Source organism: Trachypithecus francoisi, unplaced genomic scaffold, assembly GCF_009764315.1.
Source record: "Trachypithecus francoisi isolate TF-2019V2 unplaced genomic scaffold, Tfra_2.0 Lachesis_group1, whole genome shotgun sequence".
NCBI lineage: Eukaryota > Metazoa > Chordata > Mammalia > Primates > Cercopithecidae > Trachypithecus > Trachypithecus francoisi.
In genome coordinates, this window is record NW_022681454.1 from 169,252,749 (window position 1) to 169,274,750 (window position 22,002).

General features: G+C 35.9%; 1 protein-coding gene across 3 annotated transcripts in view; it reads right to left on the minus strand.

Moving 5' to 3' along the window:
* The window catches only part of GPM6A (glycoprotein M6A), a 370,573-nt gene that overhangs the window by 23,740 nt on the left and 324,831 nt on the right, over positions 1-22,002 (minus strand). For all 3 annotated transcript variants that reach the window (XM_033215731.1, XM_033215730.1, XM_033215732.1), the window contains one exon: positions 17,626-17,782. In XM_033215731.1, coding sequence (XP_033071622.1) covers positions 17,626-17,782 — 157 coding nt within the window. The remainder of the gene's footprint in view (positions 1-17,625; positions 17,783-22,002) is intronic.

A 22,002-nucleotide genomic window follows, 5' to 3' on the forward strand; every position in this document is an offset into this window, starting at 1 on the left:
CACAACTGAACTTGAGGCCAGATCATTATTTGTTAAGGGGACTGTCCTGTACAATATAGGACACTTAACAATATCACTGGCCTCTAACCACTAGATGTCAGATATGGGTTGTGCAATCAAAATGTCTCAATTTCCCTGAGGAGAAAATAGCTCTTGGTTGAAAACTGCAACACTAAGGCAGGAAAACACCAAGTTAAAGGGAAGAAAATGAATACCTGAACATACTATCACTACAGTTGCAAAGTGAAAAAGCATTGCAATCAAGTAGGCTCTGGAAATTACACAGTGTATAGCTTAATGCAGAGAAAATTACTAAATCATTATGTAAATTACTCAAAAATATGCAATGATCATCATCGTCGTCGTCAGCAATATAGCCCAAAACTACCTATGCTCAAGTTGTGATCAAAAAATTATTTTAAATGATTTGTTATGCTTATAACAACTTTATTCAAAAATGTCCAAACTTGGAAGCAGCCAAAATGTCCTTCAGTAGATAAACAGATAAATAAACTCCAGCACATCTAGATAAAGGATGGAATATTAATCATCACTAAAACGAAATGAGCTATCAAGCTCTGAAAAGACATGGAGGAATTTTAAGTGCATATGACTAAGTGAAAAAAAGCAATCTGAAAAGGGCAGTCACTTTCTGTGTAATTTCAGCTCTATGACATTCTGGAAAAAGAAAAAGTAGGGAGACAGTAAAAAGTGCAGTGGTTGCCAAGTGTAGGGGGAATGAGAGGGATGAATAGGTGGAGCACAGAGGATTTGTAGAGCCGTGAAACTATTCTGTTTGAAAGTATAATGGTGGATATATGTCATTATACATTTGCCAAAACCCAAAGAATGTGCAACACCCAGAGGAAATCCTCATCTAAGCTCTAGACTTTGGGCAATTGTGATGTGTCAATGTAGATACATCGATCGTAAATTTGCCATTAGGGTGGTGGTGGGGTGTTGATAATGGGAGTCTATCCACTTGTTGGGTGTTGGGGAGGGGGCTATGTAAGAAATCCCTGTACTTCCTCCTCAGCTTTGCTGTGAACCTAAAATGGTTCTAAAAAATAAAATCTATTTATATAACAAAAAATGATTTGAGGAATTTATTCATGAGCATATGTGAAATGCTAATATTATAATCTAAGTGTTCGCTGTGTGGTTTGGTTCATAAAAACCGCCAGTGTCATTGTGAAATGATTAAATACTTCAATCTCATTTGGTAAAGATGATTTCATCAGAATAAAATGATCAGTGAAACTGTCTGGTTTCCTACACCGAACTACAGGGATAAAGCTACAGAGAATTTTCAGTGAGTGTAAGGGCTGAAAATATGTTACTTTAGATATAGAGGAAGAAAATCTTAAATCCTGTCATATGAGGTAACTTGTTTTTGTTTTCTTTTTTTTTTTTTTGAGACAGAGTCTCACTCTGTGGCCCAGGCTGGAGTGCAGTTGGCATGATCTCGGCTCACTGCAACCTCCACCTCCCGGGTTCAAGCAATTCTCTTGCCTCAGTCTCTCGAGTAGCTAGGACTACAGGTGCACGCCGTCACACCTGGCTAATTTTTTGTGTAGTAGAGATGGGGTTTCACCGTGTTGCCCAGGCTGGTCGCGAACTCCTGAGCTCAGGCAATCCACCCACCTTGGCCTCTGAAAGTTCTGGGATTACAGGCGTAAGCCACTGCGCTTGACCGAGATACCTTTTTTTAAAGAGTAAAATAAAAATATCAGCCCACCGAAATAACAAATACATTATTACTATGTATTGTTACTTTGCAGAAGGTAAAAGAGTATTAAAAGTACTCAATGTCCTTTTTTAAAAATAGTTAAGAGAAAAATAGCATAATCAAAACCAATTATTATGCTCCATAAATTTATTTTTTAAATGGAGCAGGTTCACATAATGTCTAAAGCCACAAAATGATAGTCACAAAAACTGCACTAGAAAGGCAAGCACACTCTTGATAAGTTTATCACATCATATTGTCCAGAGTTATTTTATTCCCAGTTAAAATTAATAGAAATCAGGGCATGAGCTCTTGTGCTTTGGTGGGGAAATATATTCAACTTTCTGTCTGTTTTACTTACTGCTTATCTCTAATGCTCAAGATAGTGCCTGAGACACAGTAGACACTCAGCAAACATCTGTTGAATGAATGATGTTGTGAATGTAAGGTTTGTCTTGTGAGAAAACGTATCTTGCCATGTGTTTATCATTATGATTTATTGGGTTTTGATACATTAACCTGATAACTAAAAATAAAAATATGACAAATAAAAGGCAACTGTTCACAATAATACAATATTGACAGTTAAATGTCATTTTTAAACTGACAAATCTCAAGATTTTACAAGATGATGATTCCTCATTTGTTGGAAAAGATGAGGAAAAGTGAAAGATTTTGGGGGAGAGCAAAATTAAAAAGAAGTATATAGGCTGGGCGTGGTGGCTCATACCTGTAATCCCAGCACTTTGGGAGGCTGAGGCGGGTGGATCACAAGGTCAGGAGTTCAAGACCAGCCTGGCCAACATGGTGAAACCGTGTCTCCACTAAAAATAAAAAAAATTAGCTGGGTATGTAATCCCAGCTACTCAGGAGGCTGAGGCAGGAGAATCGCTTGAACCCGGGAAGCAGAGGTTTCAGTGAGCCGAGATCGTACCATTGCACTCCAGCCTGGGTGACAGAGCAAGATTCTGTCTCAAAAAAAAAAGAAGTATGTGGACATAAAAGTTGTCTACAACCAAGTATGGCCCTAGTGATAAACAATATGAATTCAAGTGTTGAAAATTTTAATATGTTATGTTAAAAAATAGAAATACTGGATATACTCTTGGCTTGTAAATATTTTCTTAGAAATATAATGCTGAATAAAGGAAATATGTTGCTAAAAACATTAACAAAAATATTGCTGGAAAAAGCATACACTAAAATAGTCACAATTGTTTTAAAACACAAAAATAAAGTGTTGCTATTACTTAATAAAACAGAGTAACCACCAGTGAGCTAAAACTACTCAAATTTCCCTGTTAACAAGGGTCTTACTTCTTCTTCCTCAAATTAAAATTAACAAAAATTAGAATGAAGAAGCAAAACAATCAAGTAAATGAAACTGTCATTGAATGCATATGCTGGTCTGAAATTATAACTATGGCTATATTACCTCACTTAGGTTGACAGTGTGACACTTTTTACTAGCATCCCTGCAAGTAAGGTAATTCTGCCATTGATGAACAATTATTATGGACTTTTCTACCTTGGTTATTCTAACTTTCATTATTAAATATTTTGCTAAGTAACCAAAAAATTGAGATATCCGATTTACAGGCAAACCCTACATACATTTAGTTGTGCAACTAGTATATACTTAGTATATACATAATAAATTTATTTATAACTCTGATGAAGACATTAGAATGTTATCTTTCTAAGTCAGATGGAGAATTTAAACAGTGTTGACACATTGACTATATCTCAATATCAAAGAAAAATAAAATTTCATTAGAAGTGAGTGATAACCAGTGTGCATTCCTTGATGGGCGTTTAATTTCAGACGAAATGGTGAAACCCCATCTCTACTAAAAATACAAAAATTAGCCAGGTGTGGTGGTGGGGCTCCTGTAATTCCAGCTATTCAGGAGACTGAGGCAGGAGAATCACTTGAACCCAGGAGGTGGAGGTTGCAGTGAGCTGAGATCACACCATTGCACTCCAGCCTGGGTGACAGAGTGACACTTTGTCTCAAAAAAAAAAAGAAAAAGAAAAGTCACTGAAAGTCACCGAGGATGTCAGTTTTCATTTTTAAACTTGAAAAGTTTAAAATGAAGAAAGCCATGCTAAAATGTAATTATTGTTTTAAAGGTGTTTCCGTTGTTTGAAAGTGTATGATCCCTAAATCAGCATGTGCGTTGTTTGTTTTAAAGATGTTTCCGTTGTTTGAAAGTGTATGATCCCTAAATCAGCATGTGCGTTGTTGCTCTTCAAATCACCTCCTCCACTGGGACCTTCAGAAAATTGTGCAAGACAAGAAAAAGTCTTGGCAATAAATGTTGGTGCATTTCTTCATATCATTGTCCTGGGATGAAGTGAAATATCTTTCAGACCAGTGAGAATATGTCTATTTTTCTACCAAATGGCAACATACAGGCTATAATTTCTATGTGAAATTATAGCACAAAAATAGCTCTTAAAATTGATCACATAAAGGAAATTATAAGCTTTATCACAATCCAGGAGAACACCACATATATCATATGCATGTGTCAATCTGCTGAGAGATTATCATTGAATCAGAACTTCAAATATTTAAAAATGTTAAAAAAAATGCTACTTGAATACTTTTTGGCACATTCAATAGAAATAAAACAGAACTATACAGACTGAGATGATAATTTTTTTAAAAAATTACATCCAGATTTGTGATAGGAAAAATTTTAAAGAACCAGAGAAAGCAATTAAACAAAACAATGACAGGTATATTTAATATTATTATGATTGTCAAAGGAATGAGGCATACCAAAGAAAACATCTAAATATTTGCCACAGGGTGATTCTACCTTTCTGTATAATATACTCAGGGTTCTGAGGGAAGGAAATGATTACAGGAGCACACCTTCTTGCCTGCACACCAGCTCGCACAAATTTTCAACTAGTGCTTTGCTTTCTTTCTCACTTAAAACCATATTTAGCTAGGCCGGGCTCGGTGGCTCACGCCTGTAATCCCAGCACTTTTGGAGGCTGAGGTAGGTGGATCACCTGAGGTCAGGAGTTCAAGACCAGCCTGGACAGCATGGTGAAACCCCATCTCTACTTAAAATACAAAAATTAGCCAGGCATGGTGGTGTGCATCTGCAATCCCAGCTACTAGGGAGGCTGAGGCAGGAGAATCACTTGAACCTGGGAGGCAGAGATTGCAGTGAACCAAGATTGTACCACTCTACTCCAGCCTGGGTGACAGAAGTAGACTGTCTCAAGAAAACCAAAACCCAAAACAAAACAAGAAAACATATTTAGCTAACAGGTAGGAAGAGCAATAGATAGACAGATAGATAGATAGATAGATAGATAGATAGATAGATAGATAGATACGTACATACATACATACATACATATGAAAAACAAAAGAAGATTCTATCAGGATGATTTATAAATAGCACACTCAAAATGGCAGCTAGAAAAAAATCATATTAATTTAGAAATGACAAGGGCAAGTTAAAATATAGAAAGTTTTAAAAACATCACTGCTCATACAATTGGAAGCAAACATGGTAGTGAAATAACTATATATAAAATCATAAAGTAATAAAACATAAGTGACAGAGTAAACAATATAAATTTTCCTTACCTCAAGCATTTTTCCTCTTCAATCTAGCCTTTACTTTTAGTCAGAAGAATTTTTCTAAAGTGCAAAACTAATTGCAATGTAGGAACTCTCACATATTTTTGATGGGAATGCAAAATGGTACAGCAGCTTTGGAAAGGAGTTTGGCAATGTATTACAAAACTAACCATACGGTTGCCATATAATCCTGCCATCAACTCTCTGATATTGAATGAGCTGAAAACTGATGTCCACAGAAAAACCTGCACACAGGTGTTTAAAGCGTTTTGCTAATTGCCAAAACTTGGAAGTAACCAAGATGTCTCTCAGTAGGTGAATGGATACATAAACCTTGGTACATCTAGACAATGGAAGATTAGTCCATGCTAAAAAGAAACGAGCTGGAGGTGATGGGGTTGGGTATGGATGCTGGTCAAAGCACACAAGATTTACTTAGACAGAAGGAATAAGTTAAGAGGTCTATTGTACAACATGGTCACTATAGTTAATAACAGTGTGTTGTATTCTTAAAAATGGTTAAGAGAATAGGTTTTAAGTGTCCTCAATACAAAAAAAAAAAAAAAAGTGAGGTAATGCATTTATCAATTAGCTTGATTTAGCCATTCCACAATGTACACATATTTCAAACCAATATGTGGTACAAAATAAATATATACAACTTTTATTTGTCAATTTAAATCAATCAATCGGTAAAATAAAAATATTTTTAAAAAGAACAAATTGTGCTATAAAGCCAGGAAATGATGTGGAGGAAACTTAAATGCATATTGCTAAGTGAAAGAAGCCAACCTGAAAAAGTTATATACTGCATAATTCCAACTATGACTTTCCGGGAAAGACAAAACTGTGGAGACAGTAAAAGAATCAGCGGTCTCCAGGTGTTGGGGGTGAGGGAGGGATGAATAGGTAGAGCGCAGAGGACTTTTAGGGCAGTGAAACACTCCATGTGATACTCTAATGGTTGATACACGACATTATACATTTGTTCAAACCCATAGAATGTACACCACCAAGAATAAACCCTGATTTCAACTGTGGACTTTGGGTGATGATGCGTCAATGTAGGTTTGTTGATTGTAGCAAATGTACCAGCCTGGTGAGGGATTTTAAGAGTAGGGGAGGCTGCATATATGTAAGAGAAAGGAATGTGAGTCTGTGTACCTTCTGTTCAATATTACTGCCAATTTAAAATGGCTCAAAAAATGAAGTCAACTTTTAAAAACTAACTGCAACACTTTCTTCTTTATTATCTTGCATTGCTCTCATCCACTCCATAAATCATGTTCATATACTTCAAGATTTGCATGACACATCAGAGTTTTGCAACTACTAAACCTCTCCATCCTGATCTAGCACATGTATGACTGCAGCACTCTATGTATTTAATTCTAATTCACACCGTCTGGGTTACTTGTAGAAGTTCTTTCTATCCTCCCAACCCGAGATCAAGAGTCCCTTTTACTCACTAATTTGTTAATACAGTTATACATCCTTTAAAGAAAGGAATATATTTTGAGAAATTCATCATTAGGCAATTTAGTCCTTGTACAGACATCCTAGCATATACTCACACAAACCTAGATGTGTAGCCTGCTACAAACCTACGTTACATGGTATAGCCTATTGCTCTTAGGCCATAAATCTACATAGCATGTTACTATACCAAATACTGTAGGCAATTGTAACATGATGGTAAGTATTTGTGTCTCTAAACATATCTAACCATAGAAAAGGTACAGTAAAAATATGGTATTGTAAGCCTACGGGACCACCCTCCGACATGTGGTTCAGCACTGATGAGCACACTAGCGGGTGCATCACTGTAATTAAAATGTCCTGTGTGCCCACAATGTGTACTGTACTAGGCCTTAGGTCTCCACTAGTCAACACTTCTTTATCACAGACTTTGATCCCCTCCTCTTTGTGCAGTGTAAGCTATATGCATGTTCATCAATAGGTTTAGTATGCAGGTCTTCATGTACAAGTCTCCCATGTATTCTGACTGTAGTAGGGGCTCCCCAGGGACAGGGATTCTGTTTTGTTTCTTGATGAATCCTCTCAACACAATATGACACATCAATCCTTGTAACAGATCCTTAAAAAAATAAAACTGAGCTAGAGATTTTACGTTTTCAATTGAAAACAAAATTCAAATAAAGTCAAATTATATAAAAATAAAAGCATCGGATGGGCTTGGTGGTGGCTCATGCCTGTAATCCCAGCACTTTGGGAGGATGATGCTCGCTGATCACCTGAGGTCAGGAGGTGTTTGAGACCAGCCTGACCAACATGGTGAAACCCCATCGCTACCAAAAACACAAAGATTAGCCTGTCGTGGTGGAACACCTGCGATCCCAGCTACTGAGGCTGAGGCAGGAGAATTTCTTGAACCCAGGAGGTGGAGGTAACAGTGAGAGGAGATTGTGCCACTGCACTCCAGGCTGGGCAATAAGAGTAAAACTCTGTTTCAAGTACAATATACATTTTTTCAGCAAATATTACTGCAAAGGAAATTTCCATTTGGCGAGCACTAACAATATAATATAATTTTAGTATCAGTGACACTGGAAATGTCTGAGAAATATACTACTTTTTTTTTTTTTTTTTTTTTTTTTTGAGATGGAGTCTCACTCAATCAACCAGGCTGGAGTGCAATGGCACAATCTCGGCTCACTGCAACTTCCACCTCCTGGGTTCAAGCAATTCTCCTGCCTCAGCTTCCCAAGTAGCTGGGATTACAGACACCCGCCACCACGCCCAGCTGATTTTTGTATTTTGAGTAGAGACAGGGTTTCACCATGTTGGCTAAGCTGGTCTCGAACTCCAGCCCTTAGGTGATTCACCTGCCTCGGCCTCCCAAAATGCTGGGATTACCTGCGTGAACCACTGTGCCCGGACTGAGAAAAGTACTTTTGACAAGTGTTCCCAATATAATAATGCTAGTCTTACTAATTCTTCACTGAATATTTAACTTTAATACCCTCCAAACACTTAGTTTCCCCGTAAAGCAACCTTCACATATAAACTATAGTAGTGGTTAATCTCAAAATGAGAAACAGAGATAAAGAAATGAATCTAATATGTCGTGAAGCAATATCTTTTGTAAAATGTTATTGCTTGAAAGGCAGAATCAAAAAAATATATAGCTCTTGAGTTTTTTCTGAAAATAATTTTAAAATAAATTTGCATAAAGATTTTTCCCAGTATGGCAGGCATAAAATTTCTAGTTGAAAAATAAAGGCATTCACCAACCAATCAGTACTTTAAAAGACCATAAGTAGTCTGTGGTTATTATTTCATCCTTACTCTAGTGGTCTATTTAAATACTATTACTTGTTTGAAACTAGTTGGCATACTAAAAGTATATTTGAGTTTGAATTAACCAATTTTACAAACCATACTTTCCTTTGTCAAGTGTCACCTGAATGTGTAATATTGAGGCTAATCACATTGACAACAGTTAATATGAGTGAATGTACCCAGATTGTTGCCTTGGAAACCATCAAGTCTAAAAAGTTGAGGATGAATATTTGCTATCCTTGAGATTAATTCCTGGCTTTATTGCAAAATTGGATTGAAAAACCTATACCTGCAGATGCCTTCATTTAAACTAGAGTATATTTGTAAGTAGAAATTAGAAATTCATATGTTATAGAGATATTTCCCTAAACTTTGTAGAGGGCATCACATTCTACAATTTAATTTTATATTAACAAAGTTAGACATTGGAAGATTTCAAGTATTCTGTAAAAAGAAAATAGAGATCCATAGAGTATTAACCTAAATACAGGATGTTTATCATAAAATAGATGCTTTATGTAATTATTTTTAATAGAATTACTTTGTTTAGGAAAGCTTGGGTCAGATAATGTGTCATTTTATGTGTTTAGTTTTTCTTTTTAAGTAAAAGTACTTTAGACACCCTTGATATGATGTGATGAGAAAAATACTTCATCTCTGTGACCTTCCTCCTCATTACTCAAAACCCCAATGTAATCATGAGAAAAATATCCAACAAATTACAACCGAAATGCATTTACAAAATGTATTACTTAGCTAATAATACTCCTTAAAACTGCCAAGTCCTTTGAAAACAAGGAAAGTCTTAGAAAATGTTGTAGTTCTTAGTAGTCTAAGGAGAGACAATTAAAAGTAATATGGTATCCTGAATGGGATATTGAAACAGAAAAAGAACATTTTGCAAAACCTAAGGAAATCAGAAAGAAGCATGGACTTTTAGTTAACAATAGTGTATCATTATTGGTTCATTAACTGTAACAAATATACCATACTAATGTAAAGTGTCAGTCACAGGGCAGACTAGGTTTGGTATACATGGAAACTGTACCATCTTTACCTTTCTGTAAATCTAAAATTATTCCAAAATAAAATGTTTATTTAAAAATTACTTTAGGATTATAAAAATGTAAGCAGTCATAAATTATATAAAATTTTATCCTAGGACAATCTGGAGAATATGCAATTTTTTTTTTTAAGTTTTGGCCAAAGAGTATATATCATGATTTGAATAATCTAAAAATGCAAAAACAGATATAAACAAAATAAAATGTTCAACATTTTGAGAAGTTATTTTATTTTAATTTAATTTCAGTCACAACTTACGGTGATCTGAGAAGCATCCACATGATGCAAACTTTTATCAATTTTCCATTTCTGGCTGCTGTAAGTCTCTTGTATTTTAAAATCTAAACTAGATGCTTTACACAGAGTTTTCCATTTTATCAATGCCACCTTATGAGAGACTAGCAGAAAATTTCTGTCAACTTTTACATTAGACATCAGAAAAAATAAGAACTTTATTTTTTCTTATTTATTTCTTCCTACAATTTATGTACTAGCATAGTTAATATCTTACCAGTTACGCTGAGATTGGTCCACTGTCCTAGTATTTAGAGTTCAATTCTGAAGCAATATACGAGATCTACTTCAGATACTTGCAGCAAATAAAATCCTGGCCCTTCTTCCTCAATGCAATGGTTTTTCAAATATTATTTTAAAATCTCACCCCTATGTTTGAGGGAGTCTACACCCCCTACACCCCACCCTCCAAATCTTCCCTACTGATAAAATCTGAAAAAAAAAAAAAAATGATGTTGCCTTAAGTTTCCTAGAGAATGGTACTACCTAGATTTTCTTATAGGGTTTTTATGGTATTAGGTCTAACATTTAAGTCTCTAATCCATCTTGAATTAATTTTCGTATAAGGGATAAGGAAAGGATCCAGTTTCAGCTTTCTACTTATGGCTAGCCAATTTTCCCAGCACCATTTATTAAATAGGGAATCCTTTCCCCATTTCTTGTTTCTCTCAGGTTTATCAAAGATCAGATGGCTGTAGATGTGTGGTATTATTTCTGAGGACTCTGTTCTGTTCCATTGGTCTATATCTCTGTTGTGGTACCAGTACCATGCTGTTTTGGTTACTGTAGCCTTGTAGTATAGTTTGAAGTCAGGTAGCATGATGCCTCCAGCTTTGTCCTTTTGACTTAGGATTGTCTTGGCAATGCGGGCTCTTTTTTGGTTCCATATGAACTTTAAAGCAGTTTTTTCCAATTCTGTGAAGAAACTCATTGGTAGCTTGATGGGGATGGCATTGAATCTATAAATAACCTTGGGCAGTATGGACATTTTTACGATATTGATTCTTCCTATCCATGAGCATGGTATGTTCTTCCATTTGTTTGTGTCCTCTTTTATTTCACTGAGCAGTGGTTTGTAGTTCTCCTTGAAGAGGTCCTTTACATCCCTTGTAAGCTGGATTCCTAGGTATTTTATTCTCTTTGAAGCAATTGTGAATGGAAGTACCATTCAGGACATAGGCATGGGCAAGGACTTCATGTCTAAAACACCAAAAGCAACGGCAGCAAAAGCCAAAATTGACAAATGGGATCTAATTAAACTAAAGAGCTTTTGCACAGCTAAAGAAACTACCATCAGAGTGAACAGGCAACCTACAGAATGGGAGAAAATTTTTGCAACCTACTCATCTGACAAAGGGCTAATATCCAGAATCTACAAAGAACTCCAACAAATATACAAGAAAAAAACAAACAACCCCATCAAAAAGTGGGGAAAGGATATGAACAGACATTTCTCAAAAGAAGACATCCATACAGCCAACAGACACATGAAAAAATGCTCGTCATCACTGGCCATCAGAGAAATGCAAATGAAAACCACAATGAGATACCATCTCACACCAGTTAGAATGGCAATCATTAAGAAGTCAGGAAACAACAGGTGTTGGAGAGGATGTGGAGAAATAGGAACACTTTTACACTGTTGGTGGGATTGTAAACTAGTTCAACCATTATGGAAAACAGTATGGCAATTCCTCAAGGATCTAGAACTAGATGTACCATATGACCCAGCCATCCCACTACTGGGTATATACCCAAAGGATTATAAATTACTCTACTACAAAGACACATGCACACGTATGTTTATTGCGGCACTATTCACAATAGCAAAGACTTGGAATCAACCCAAATGTCCATCTGTGACAGACTGGATTAAGAAAATGTGGCACATATACACCATGGAATACTATGCAGCCATCAAAAAGGATGAGTTTGCGTCCTTTGTAGGGACATGGATGCAGCTGGAAACCATCATTCTTAGCAAACTATCACAAGAAGAGAAAACCAAACACCGCGTGTTCTCACTCATAGGTGGGAACTGAACAATGAGATCACTTGGACTCGGGAAGGGGAACATCACACACTGGGGCCTATCATGGGGAGGGGGGAGGAGGGAGGGATTGCATTGGGGAGTTATACATGATATAAACGTTATGCACATGTACCCTAGAACTTAAAGTATAATAAAAAAAAAAATAAAAATAAAAATAAAAATAAAAATAAAAATAAAAATAAAAAAATGGAGTTAAAAACCTCTGTGAAAGCTAAAAAAAAAAAAAAGAGGTAAGGCTTTATTCTAGGAATTCTGTTTCCACAGTTTGGGTTCAAATGCGTGTGTGTCTGTGTGTCTGTGTGTGTGTGTGCGTTTTATTTTAAAAGGCACTAAATTTGGGGGGCAGACTAGAACGCAGAGTTTCTTTACAATACTTAGAAATTTATCTTAGGCCTCCTTATAGCTTGTCATCAAAAGTTTGTTAGTCACAAAAAAGTATCTTAGACTACCAAATTATTTCACATCCTGCAGGGCATTCTTGTATTTGTAGAAAGAGACAATTCGTGATTGTTGATAAAAGCAAAGGTTAAGATGAGGACATCTCTGTAATGAATCAGTGAGTGATCTTACAAAGATGCAAAACAGAAAATGACTGCCGATTTACAAAAGACCCTCAGTGAACAGACAACCATCCTATTAAATTAACTCAAATAAACCACAAAATGGTAGGGAAGCCCTGATCATGAGGTTAGCGGCGTGGGCTCTGTGCCAGATGCTTGGATTCAAATCCGGCTTCATCACCCACCATGTACTCCAGGCAAGTCAGTCATCCTCTCCAGGTGGCAGCTTCTTCATCTCTGAAATGAGGATAATTCTAGTATCTATGTGGCATAGTTTATCAGAGGATTCAATGTCCTACAATTAAGTATAGTAGGTATAGTGCAGGCATATGTAAGTGCCTAAAAAATATTTCCCGTTATTATTACTGAACTTATTATTAGTACTAAAATTTGATTTTAAGCTATGAAACAGAGCTGTGAGTTATACAGAATAGATTCTAAGATAATTATATAGAATGTGTCTTAAAAATACTAATCTAATGTGCTGTGGTCAAATCTACAAACACCTGAGGCTAAGGAGTTCGTAAACCAGCCTGGTCAACATCATGAAACCCCATCTCTACTAAAAATATGAAAATTAGCCTGGCTAAGTCTGAGGCTAAGACAGGTGTTTTGAACTAAACAAACAGAATAAGGGTTGAATATTCTTTATCTGAAATACTTAGGGCCAGAAGTGTTTTGAATTTCAAATTTTTTTTTAGGTTTTGTAATATTTGCATTAGACTTACCAGTTGAATTACCCAAATCCAAATACCCTGAATCTGCAATGTTCCAGTGAACATTTCCTTTGAGCATCACGTTGACAGCCAAAAAGTTTCACATTTTGGAGCATTTCAGATTTGGGATTTTCAGATTAGGATAGTCAACCTCTTACGATTCTTTATCTCTAAAACAGGGTAACAATAGTAATTAGTTAATTTTGTTGATTTAAAACATATATGGAAGAACGTTGCTGTTATAATAAGACTGTTATGAGTTGAATTGTGTCCTCACAAAATTCATATGATGAAATTCTACTACCAGTATCTCAGAGATTGACCTTATTGCTCTTTATTGAGTTGAAAAAGAAAAAAATAGGTCACTAGGGTGAACTCTATTCCAATGACTGCTGTCCTTATAAAAAAGGGGAAATTTGGACACAGCCTTTCAGGCAGGAAGATCATGTGAATGTGAAGGTAGTGATGACTAGGATTTCTATAAACCACTGGATGCCAAAAATTACCAGCAGCCAACCAGAAGGTAGGGGAAAAACACAGAACCAGGTGTTCTTTACAGCCCTCAGGAAAAAAAAAAAAAAAAAGTCAACCCTGGTGAGTCTTTCGTCTCAAACTTCTAGCTTCCTGAACTGTGAGACAATGAATTTCTGCTGTTTAAGCCATCCACTTTATAGTATTTTGTTGTGGCAGCCATAGCAAACTAGTAAACACACTTCCAAAAGTTATTATTGTTTTATTTAACTCCTAGAGCAGGTAGATTTATGGAAAATAAATTTATTAAAAATTCCATAGACTTTAGTACACTTGGGAAATCTATTACTTCTGAAGTGTTTTATTTAAAAATCTAAATGAGAGAAGAAGTACAGAAAAATTCTGAGATCCATAATGATGTCACAGGAGCAATCGGAAATTTGTAGAAATAAGAAAATTGGGGATGGGTACAAAAAATATGTCAAGATTTGAAAATGCGACACACTGAATGTCTCCTAATTTGCAGCGGAATAAATATGTTTTGGCTTAAACTTTAATAAGAAAATATGGTTAAAGAAAATAAATATTTCTACATTAAACTTAATAAGGTCATGTTTAAAGTAGTCAATAACATATATTTGACTGTACTCAATTTGGTATCATTTAATATTTAAGGCAAATAAATTTTGTTACTTAAAATACTTTAATAACTTCTCATATAATGTTTTAATAAAGTAGTTAATAATGATTTTCACTCCCAAAATTTAATATTGTGGTTTTATGTGCCTCAAATTCTGGATTTGGAATGATAGATAGCATTAAAATGTTGTAATGAACTTGAATTGGCCCTGATACTGCATGAGAGGAAACACAGAATGCAGATCAAGTTATGCTTTCAAAGGCATTCATTGAGTAAAGGGGATATTGATTATCTCTCCATTCAGTGATACAATGCTGCTTCATTTTTCTTTTCTTTTCTTTTCTTTTTTTTTGAGACGGAGTCTTGCTCTGTCACCCAGGTTGGAGTGCAGTGGCGCTATCTGGGCTCACTGCAATCTCCGCCTCCTGGGTGAAAGCGATTCTCCTGCCTTAGCCTCCCAAGTAGCTGGGATCACAGGTGCGTGCCACCATGCCAGGTTAATTTTTGTATTTTTAGTAGAGACGGGGTTTCATTATGTTGACCAGGCTGGTTTACGAACTCCTAACCTCGTGATCCGCCCGCCTCAGCCTCCCAAAGTGCTAGGATTACAGGCGTCATCCACCGCGCCTGGCCTGCTGCTTCAAAATTAATTGCATTTGTGGTGATGTAATTTCAATGAGTAACCATTTACTCTTTATGCAGTAGAGAGAAACAGGGATAGAATAACAAGTTTCTGTTAGTATCAACTAAGGAAGATTTTTATATACTTGCCGCAAAAAAAAAAAAAAAAAAAAAAAAAAAAAAAAAACTCACGCTTTAGTATTATTCAGTATCCCAAGTAGAGCTGCACTGATATAATACCTTCAAAAGCACAGACTCATTCAAAGCTACGGAACACAGGCAAAACAGGTTAACAGGTTCACTTTGAACATAATAAGGTAGACCGTAAGATACAATCTGCCTACAGATGAAAAAATAATAATAATAATAATTAATTAATGTTAAAAAAAAAAAAGCAGCATCGGGAGAATGGAAATAAGTAGCGGGAGAGGGTGGAAGATAAATCTTTCTTTTCCCCTCGATTTCATGGAGCTGCAAGTCCTGCGTGATATGCAAGCTGAGGTGGGGGTGTGGAGGAATGGTTGGCAGAGGAGAAGGGAGGCAGGTTTCTGCAGTGCTGGCTGCAGCCGCCACTGTTTACTTCTAAGTGGTGGAGCTACCCCCTTCGTGAAGGCAGTGCTGGGACAGCCAGAGTATGGCTCAGAGCCTCATCCGCTGTTCTGCTGTCTCTGCAGAACGCAGGAGAATACAGCTTCTACTCCTGTCTCTGCTCTGCTCATTCCGGGGTGGCGGGGAGGTGTTACAGGAGTGGGCGGGGCATCTTGCTGGGCTGACACCCTGCTGCATTGACTCTGGAGGAGCCCACGCAGCTGCTGCCACCCTTCTGGTCTGTTGGATGGGACTGGTGACATAATGGTTACCATTATAGAAAAAAAAAAAAATCAAAAACAAAAAACAGAAACGTGGCTCATGGTTTGCTTCGAAAATTCCTATTTGAAATGCCTTTAAGATGCTTGAATGGCAGGCAGCTAACCAAGTGCATATCTCTCTCTATATAGATATGCAGTTCTTCGTTGATTGCTTTTTCTTTTTTATTATGAAGTTATTTTCAAATTCTGAATGAAATAACACAATTGACTGCACTCTTCCTGGCAGAGGGTTATTACCGTATGGTAAAGACGTGCTTTCAGAACCCCTTATCTCATTATTTTTTCACTAGGGCTTTAGCATCACAGACTCGTTGAGCTGGAATAAGCTTTAGAAATGATCCTCATTTTGTAAATGAGGAAACTGTGATCCATAAAAGGTAAGTAACTTGCCAAGGCACACCAGTGGCATTACAATGTTACTCTTCCAATTGTAATAAAAAGCCAATTACTATATAACTCAATTCACTCTACTCTATTGGCAGAAGAGAAATGAATCTTAAAATCGGAAGTTGCCTTTTTACTAGAGAAATTGCTTCGGCATCACTGAAAATTGGACCATGAATTATTCATGTTTTACTTTTTCATCAGTCCAAGATCTCTGTGTAACTAAGTTTTTCTGGATCTATAATTTGATATTACTGATTTAAAATATTTCAATAATAAGGCACAGTTGAAAGCCACTTAGTCACATTATTGGGATCCCACTTTTACTCGAATTCATATATTTTAGCTCCTTGGGTGTTACGATTAGTTTTGTCCCAAACTAAAATAGGTGATTCTCATAAGAAATAATTCCAGAGACCATTACAAATATCCACAGCTCAGGCAAACTAACCTATCAGATTATCGTTACTGTTGACACCGAGAAGCATAATAAAATGTGTTAGAAACAGGTTAAAATAAAAAAGTTTTGCTGGTTAACAGGTATTTTTGAACATTTCTGTGAGATTGAAGTAATTACATCATTCCCTATTAGAGAAAGTTTACTTAATATGAATTATATGTTATAATTAGACACATGTTGTTACATAACATTAGAAAAAAGGAAAATATGTCTGTCAAGAATGGAAGCTTCAACATTTCATTCTAGAAAAATTATTCTGCATAAAAGTGCAAAAGTACTTTCAACCTTATTACTTTTCATTTTCACCGCTCTTATGCATTAATATGCATTTTCTGTATTAGGAAACTCTAGAGTAAGACTGTAAGTTAGATTTGCCATTAAATATTATATAAATTAAAATTTAAGGTGGAAATTAATAGAATTCCTCAGTTAATACAAAACAGAAATCACATGATATAGCTGTCCTCAAATTTACAGTAAAATACAGACACATATGTTTAACAGGACACAGGCACATGTATTGCTTATAAATTGGAGATGAATTTTCCTGTAATTCTCATGAGAACCACAAAGCCTTTTGAAAAAAAAAATCATAGATCAACCAACAGTATTGCAACCTCTAGAAACAAAACTAGTTGTGCTACATAGAATCTGAGGATTTGAAACTGAATTTTCACAAGGAATAATCTTAATTTCAAAAATAATGTTATCAAGATTTAAGATAGCATCACAGAAGGAAATGTTACTGTGTTTAAAAAAAAATACTTTAATTATTGGGAGATGAATGCAAACACCTGTGTGCTATTGAAATAAATCCACATTAAATACTGAATGTAAAGAACGAACATACCCAAGCGCTCACACATCTGCCACAAGTGGTGATTTTGAAATCCCCATAGAGATCTTTGATGGCCCCAGTCGTGAAGAAGCCTTCTACCATCAGCAAAATGCCATACACAAAGAATGCAGCTGCGATGCCGTAGATCACATACTTAAAGATGTCAATCCTGAGAGAAAAGACAAAGTCACTTATTTCAACAACTTTTCATTGCTGCTGTGCAGAAATTGACTCTCACATACTCATGATTCTCTTGGAATGAAAGTTATAGAATATTTATATTTATAATGAAGGTTGGATTTCAAAACATGTTTGCTTCATATATCTAATGTTTATACATAAATTTTGTGCTGCCACTTCCCATATTTGTCGACAAGAGATTTAGGGTTTTCGTGTTCGTCAGTTTCTTCCTCTTCTTTTCTAGCCTCTCCTCTTCCCTGGTTCTTCCCTGGTTCACACCGAAGTAAGCTGGAATAAGCAATAAATTATACTTCTAAAGGAGTTTGCTCCTTATTCTTTTTTTTTTTTTTTTTTTTTTTTTTTTTTTGAGACAGAGTCTGCTCTGTTGCCCAGTCTGGAGCACAGTGGTGCAATCTCGGCTCACTGCAACCTCTGCCTCCTGGGTTCAAGTGATTCTCCTGCCTCAGCCTCCCAAGTAGTTGGAATTACAGGGATGTGCCACCACGCCGGGATAATTTTGTCTTTTTAGTAGAGACAGGGTTTCACCATGTTGGCCAGGCTGGTTTGAACTCCTGAGCTCAGGCAATCCACCGCCTTGGCTTCCCAAAGTGCTAAGATTTCAGGCTGAGCCACTGCTCCTGGCCTATTCATTTGTTAAGTAGGGTAATCATCATACAATTTCTCTAATTAGGACAAAATGTCAGATGTAAAGGTTTGTGTATGTAACACTGGTTTTTAAAACTTACATTAAAAAAGAAGGAAGCTTTATAGTTAATGATGCAGTAGTTTTACATAAAATGATATAAATCCCATATTTTTCATTACAGATAGTCAATTATGGTTGTATTCTACTTTGTACTTATCATAAACATTGTGTGTATTTGTTAATGATAATGCGAGTAATGAAAAAGATATGATTTTGCAGATTAATATTGACAATGAGACTTTTAGGTATCACTACTAATATCACTAACGGATATTCTGCGGAATTGGGTCTGAGCCAAGATATGGCACACTTTTATAGTGGCATGGGAAGGTCCTTTTCATTTTCTCACAATTGATTACCCAGTTTTTCTTTTTTTTAAACATCATGTGGCTAAAATAAAACGTTTATCTAGAAAATGTAAAAATGTGCACAACCAGAACTGATACATAATAACAGATGGATATAAGGATAGATAGATTTCATTCTTTTCCCCTAGCTCTGTAACTAGGAAATGATATTCAATAACATTAAGAAGAATAATTCATTCATTTATGAATTAAGATCATTTGCATTTCCATGTTTTGAAAGCATTCACTCCATACATATGCTCCAAATAATATCTTTTAAATCTGTAGGAATATTCATAGTCCTAGGTGTAGCTAGAGTTAAATACTCCAGTAGGATTTATTTTATATATATATATATCTGCATGATCAGTGAGCATTTTATATTCAATGTAGTAAGAGCTGTAGAAACAGTCAGGTAAATGCAGATGTGGAAATAACACCAACTGAATGCTATACAATAGTTATTTAATCTAAAAAATAGGTTGTATTTAATACTGGGAACGTATTTACTGTATCCATTTCTTTGGATAGAGATCATGACTTTCTAATTAAAAGTTAATACAGCACCAATATATAAGTACTTGTTGAAGCTAAATATTTTCTTGAGACTGCTGGGTGAATTCAGTGAGTATGAAATAAATTTACACTTTCAATAAACTCACCAATCTTCCTTTGAACTTCTAATTTCCTTCATAATTAAGATTTTTAATGATTTTTCTTAGTATGATTTCCATTTATTTATTTATTCATTTATTTATTTATTTATTTTTCAAGACATGGTCTCCCTCTGTCACCCAGACTGGAGTGTAGTGACACGAGCATGGCTCACTGCAGCCTCAACCTCCTGGACTCAAGTGATCGTCTCGCCTCAGTCTCCTAAGTAGCTGGGACTAGGGGTGTACACCACCATGCCCTGCAAATTTCTTCATTTTTTTTGTACAGGCAGGGTTTTGCCATGCTACCCAGACTGGTCTGAAGGAATCTGAACTCCTGGGCTCAAAGGCATCTGATATGGTTTGGCTGTGTCCCCACCCAAACCTCATCTTGAACTGTAGTTCCCATAGATCCCCACATGTCATGGGAAAGACCCAGTGGGAGGCAGGTGAATCATGGGGACAGTTACCTCCATGTTGTTCTTGTGATAGTGAGTGAGTTCTCATGAGATCTGGTGGTTTTCCAAGATGCCTTCCTGCTGTTTCTCACTGCACTTCTCTCTCCTGCCGCTACGTGAAGAACATGTTTGCTTCCCCTTCCACCACGGTTGTATGTTTCCTGAGGCCTCTCCATTGTGCTGAACTGTGAGTCAATTAAACCTCTTTCTTTTATAAATTATCCAGTCTCAGGTATGTCTTTTATAGCAGCATGAGAATGGACTAATACAGGATCTGCCAGCCTTGGCCTCCCAAAGTGCTAGGACTACAGGTGGGAGCCACTACACCCAGCCTCACTTTAACTTTTGACATCTCTACTAGAATATAAGTTTCATAAAAGCAGAAGTTTTGGTCATTTATATCAACTACTATATCTTCCACTAGAATGCTATCTGACAGTGCTGGATAAAAAACTGAATTGGGTGGGGGCAGTGGCTCAGGCCTGTAATCCCATCACTTCGAGAGGCTGAGGTGAGAGGATCACTTGAATCATGGTTCAAAACCAGCCTGGTCAACATAGCAAGACCCCATCTCTACAAAAATAAAAAAAACTAGGCAATCTTGCTGGCAGAAGGCTGTAATCCTAGCTACGTGGGAGGCTGAAGCTGGAGTATTGTTTGTGTTTAGGAGGTCAATGCTGCAAAGAGCTACGAACACACCACTGCACTCCAGCCTGAGAAACAAAGTGAGAACCTATCTAAATGTAAAAAATGTGAACGGAAAAAAAGGAAGTAATTATTAAATTAATATATGTTTAATGAGTAATCACAAAAGAGCTAATGAATGACAGAAGTGTCTATCAAAAGCCTCTTAATTCTTACCTATCATTTTCTTGGAAAATAAATTTGATTTGAATCCTCCAGATCTATTTAAGTATCTATCCCTTTCTATTTTTCCCAATTAAAACTGGTCACATATATATCCTTTGTGGTTGAAACTTAACGTGTCAAATTATTTAAACAGATGTAAGTATACCAGTACCCTATTTATTTTCAACAGTAATTTTTTAGATCAAATTCAAGATTCATCAGTGTAATTTTAATAGTTTCTAATTTGCTTAAATTCTGTAGCTCAAAAAACTGCTTTCTCGTTGTTGTTTTTAATAACAGTGCATAGGGAACAAATATACTATAAGGTGTGAAAAATGAATACATTTTGGCTATGATAAGGAATACATTTTCATTCTGTAACTAATGTTTAGGCTCTAAATTTGGTCTGAAATGTTATGTTTTCGTACCATTTTGGGGAAGTGAGGGGTTTAACATCTTTCTCCCTCTTGGGGTTTTCCTTACTTTTCTATGTGCTAACACATAAACAAGAAAAGCTAAGAGAATTTGTTGGCATAAGACAAAAACCTCTAAAGTAGGGAATGATTTTCTTGTAGAGGACTTGTTTGGTAGACAAAAGTACAAATGACTGGGGGTGAAGAAAGAAAGAGAAATTTCTGAAGGCATAGAACTGAAAAAATTGCAAACATGCTAAATGGGAAGAATTTGGCCAAAAAAGTGCTTTCAGTAATTTTCCTAGTTTTGATATGAAATCAATCTTTGAGGGAAATCCCATTTTAATCTCTAAAAACTAATTATTGTTCAGAAAATCTTTTTCTGATCATTTTGGTTCTAAAAATTTTCTAATGTAATTAAACAAAAACATTACGCCCTCAAAGAACTACATAATATCTGCTGAATAATTTTTTTTAGAAAAGAACCCATAAATAAAAAGCAAGAGCCTATATTAAAGAAATCCTGATATAAGCATATCACCATATCTAAATGTTCCAGTCATGAAAAATGTGGTCACAGATTGCTAGTCCATTGAATAATTCTTTCAACACAAGAAACAATCAAAACAATCGAGCAAAAAAGTTTTTGCCTAAATCAGTCACATGATGTTTAGAATGTAGCTATTTCTCTTAAATTATTGGACCTCAGCAATATTTCTTCCTCTAGAACATGTATTTTATATATATGGAAAAAACAGAGTATACATCTTGAGTTCATCACGT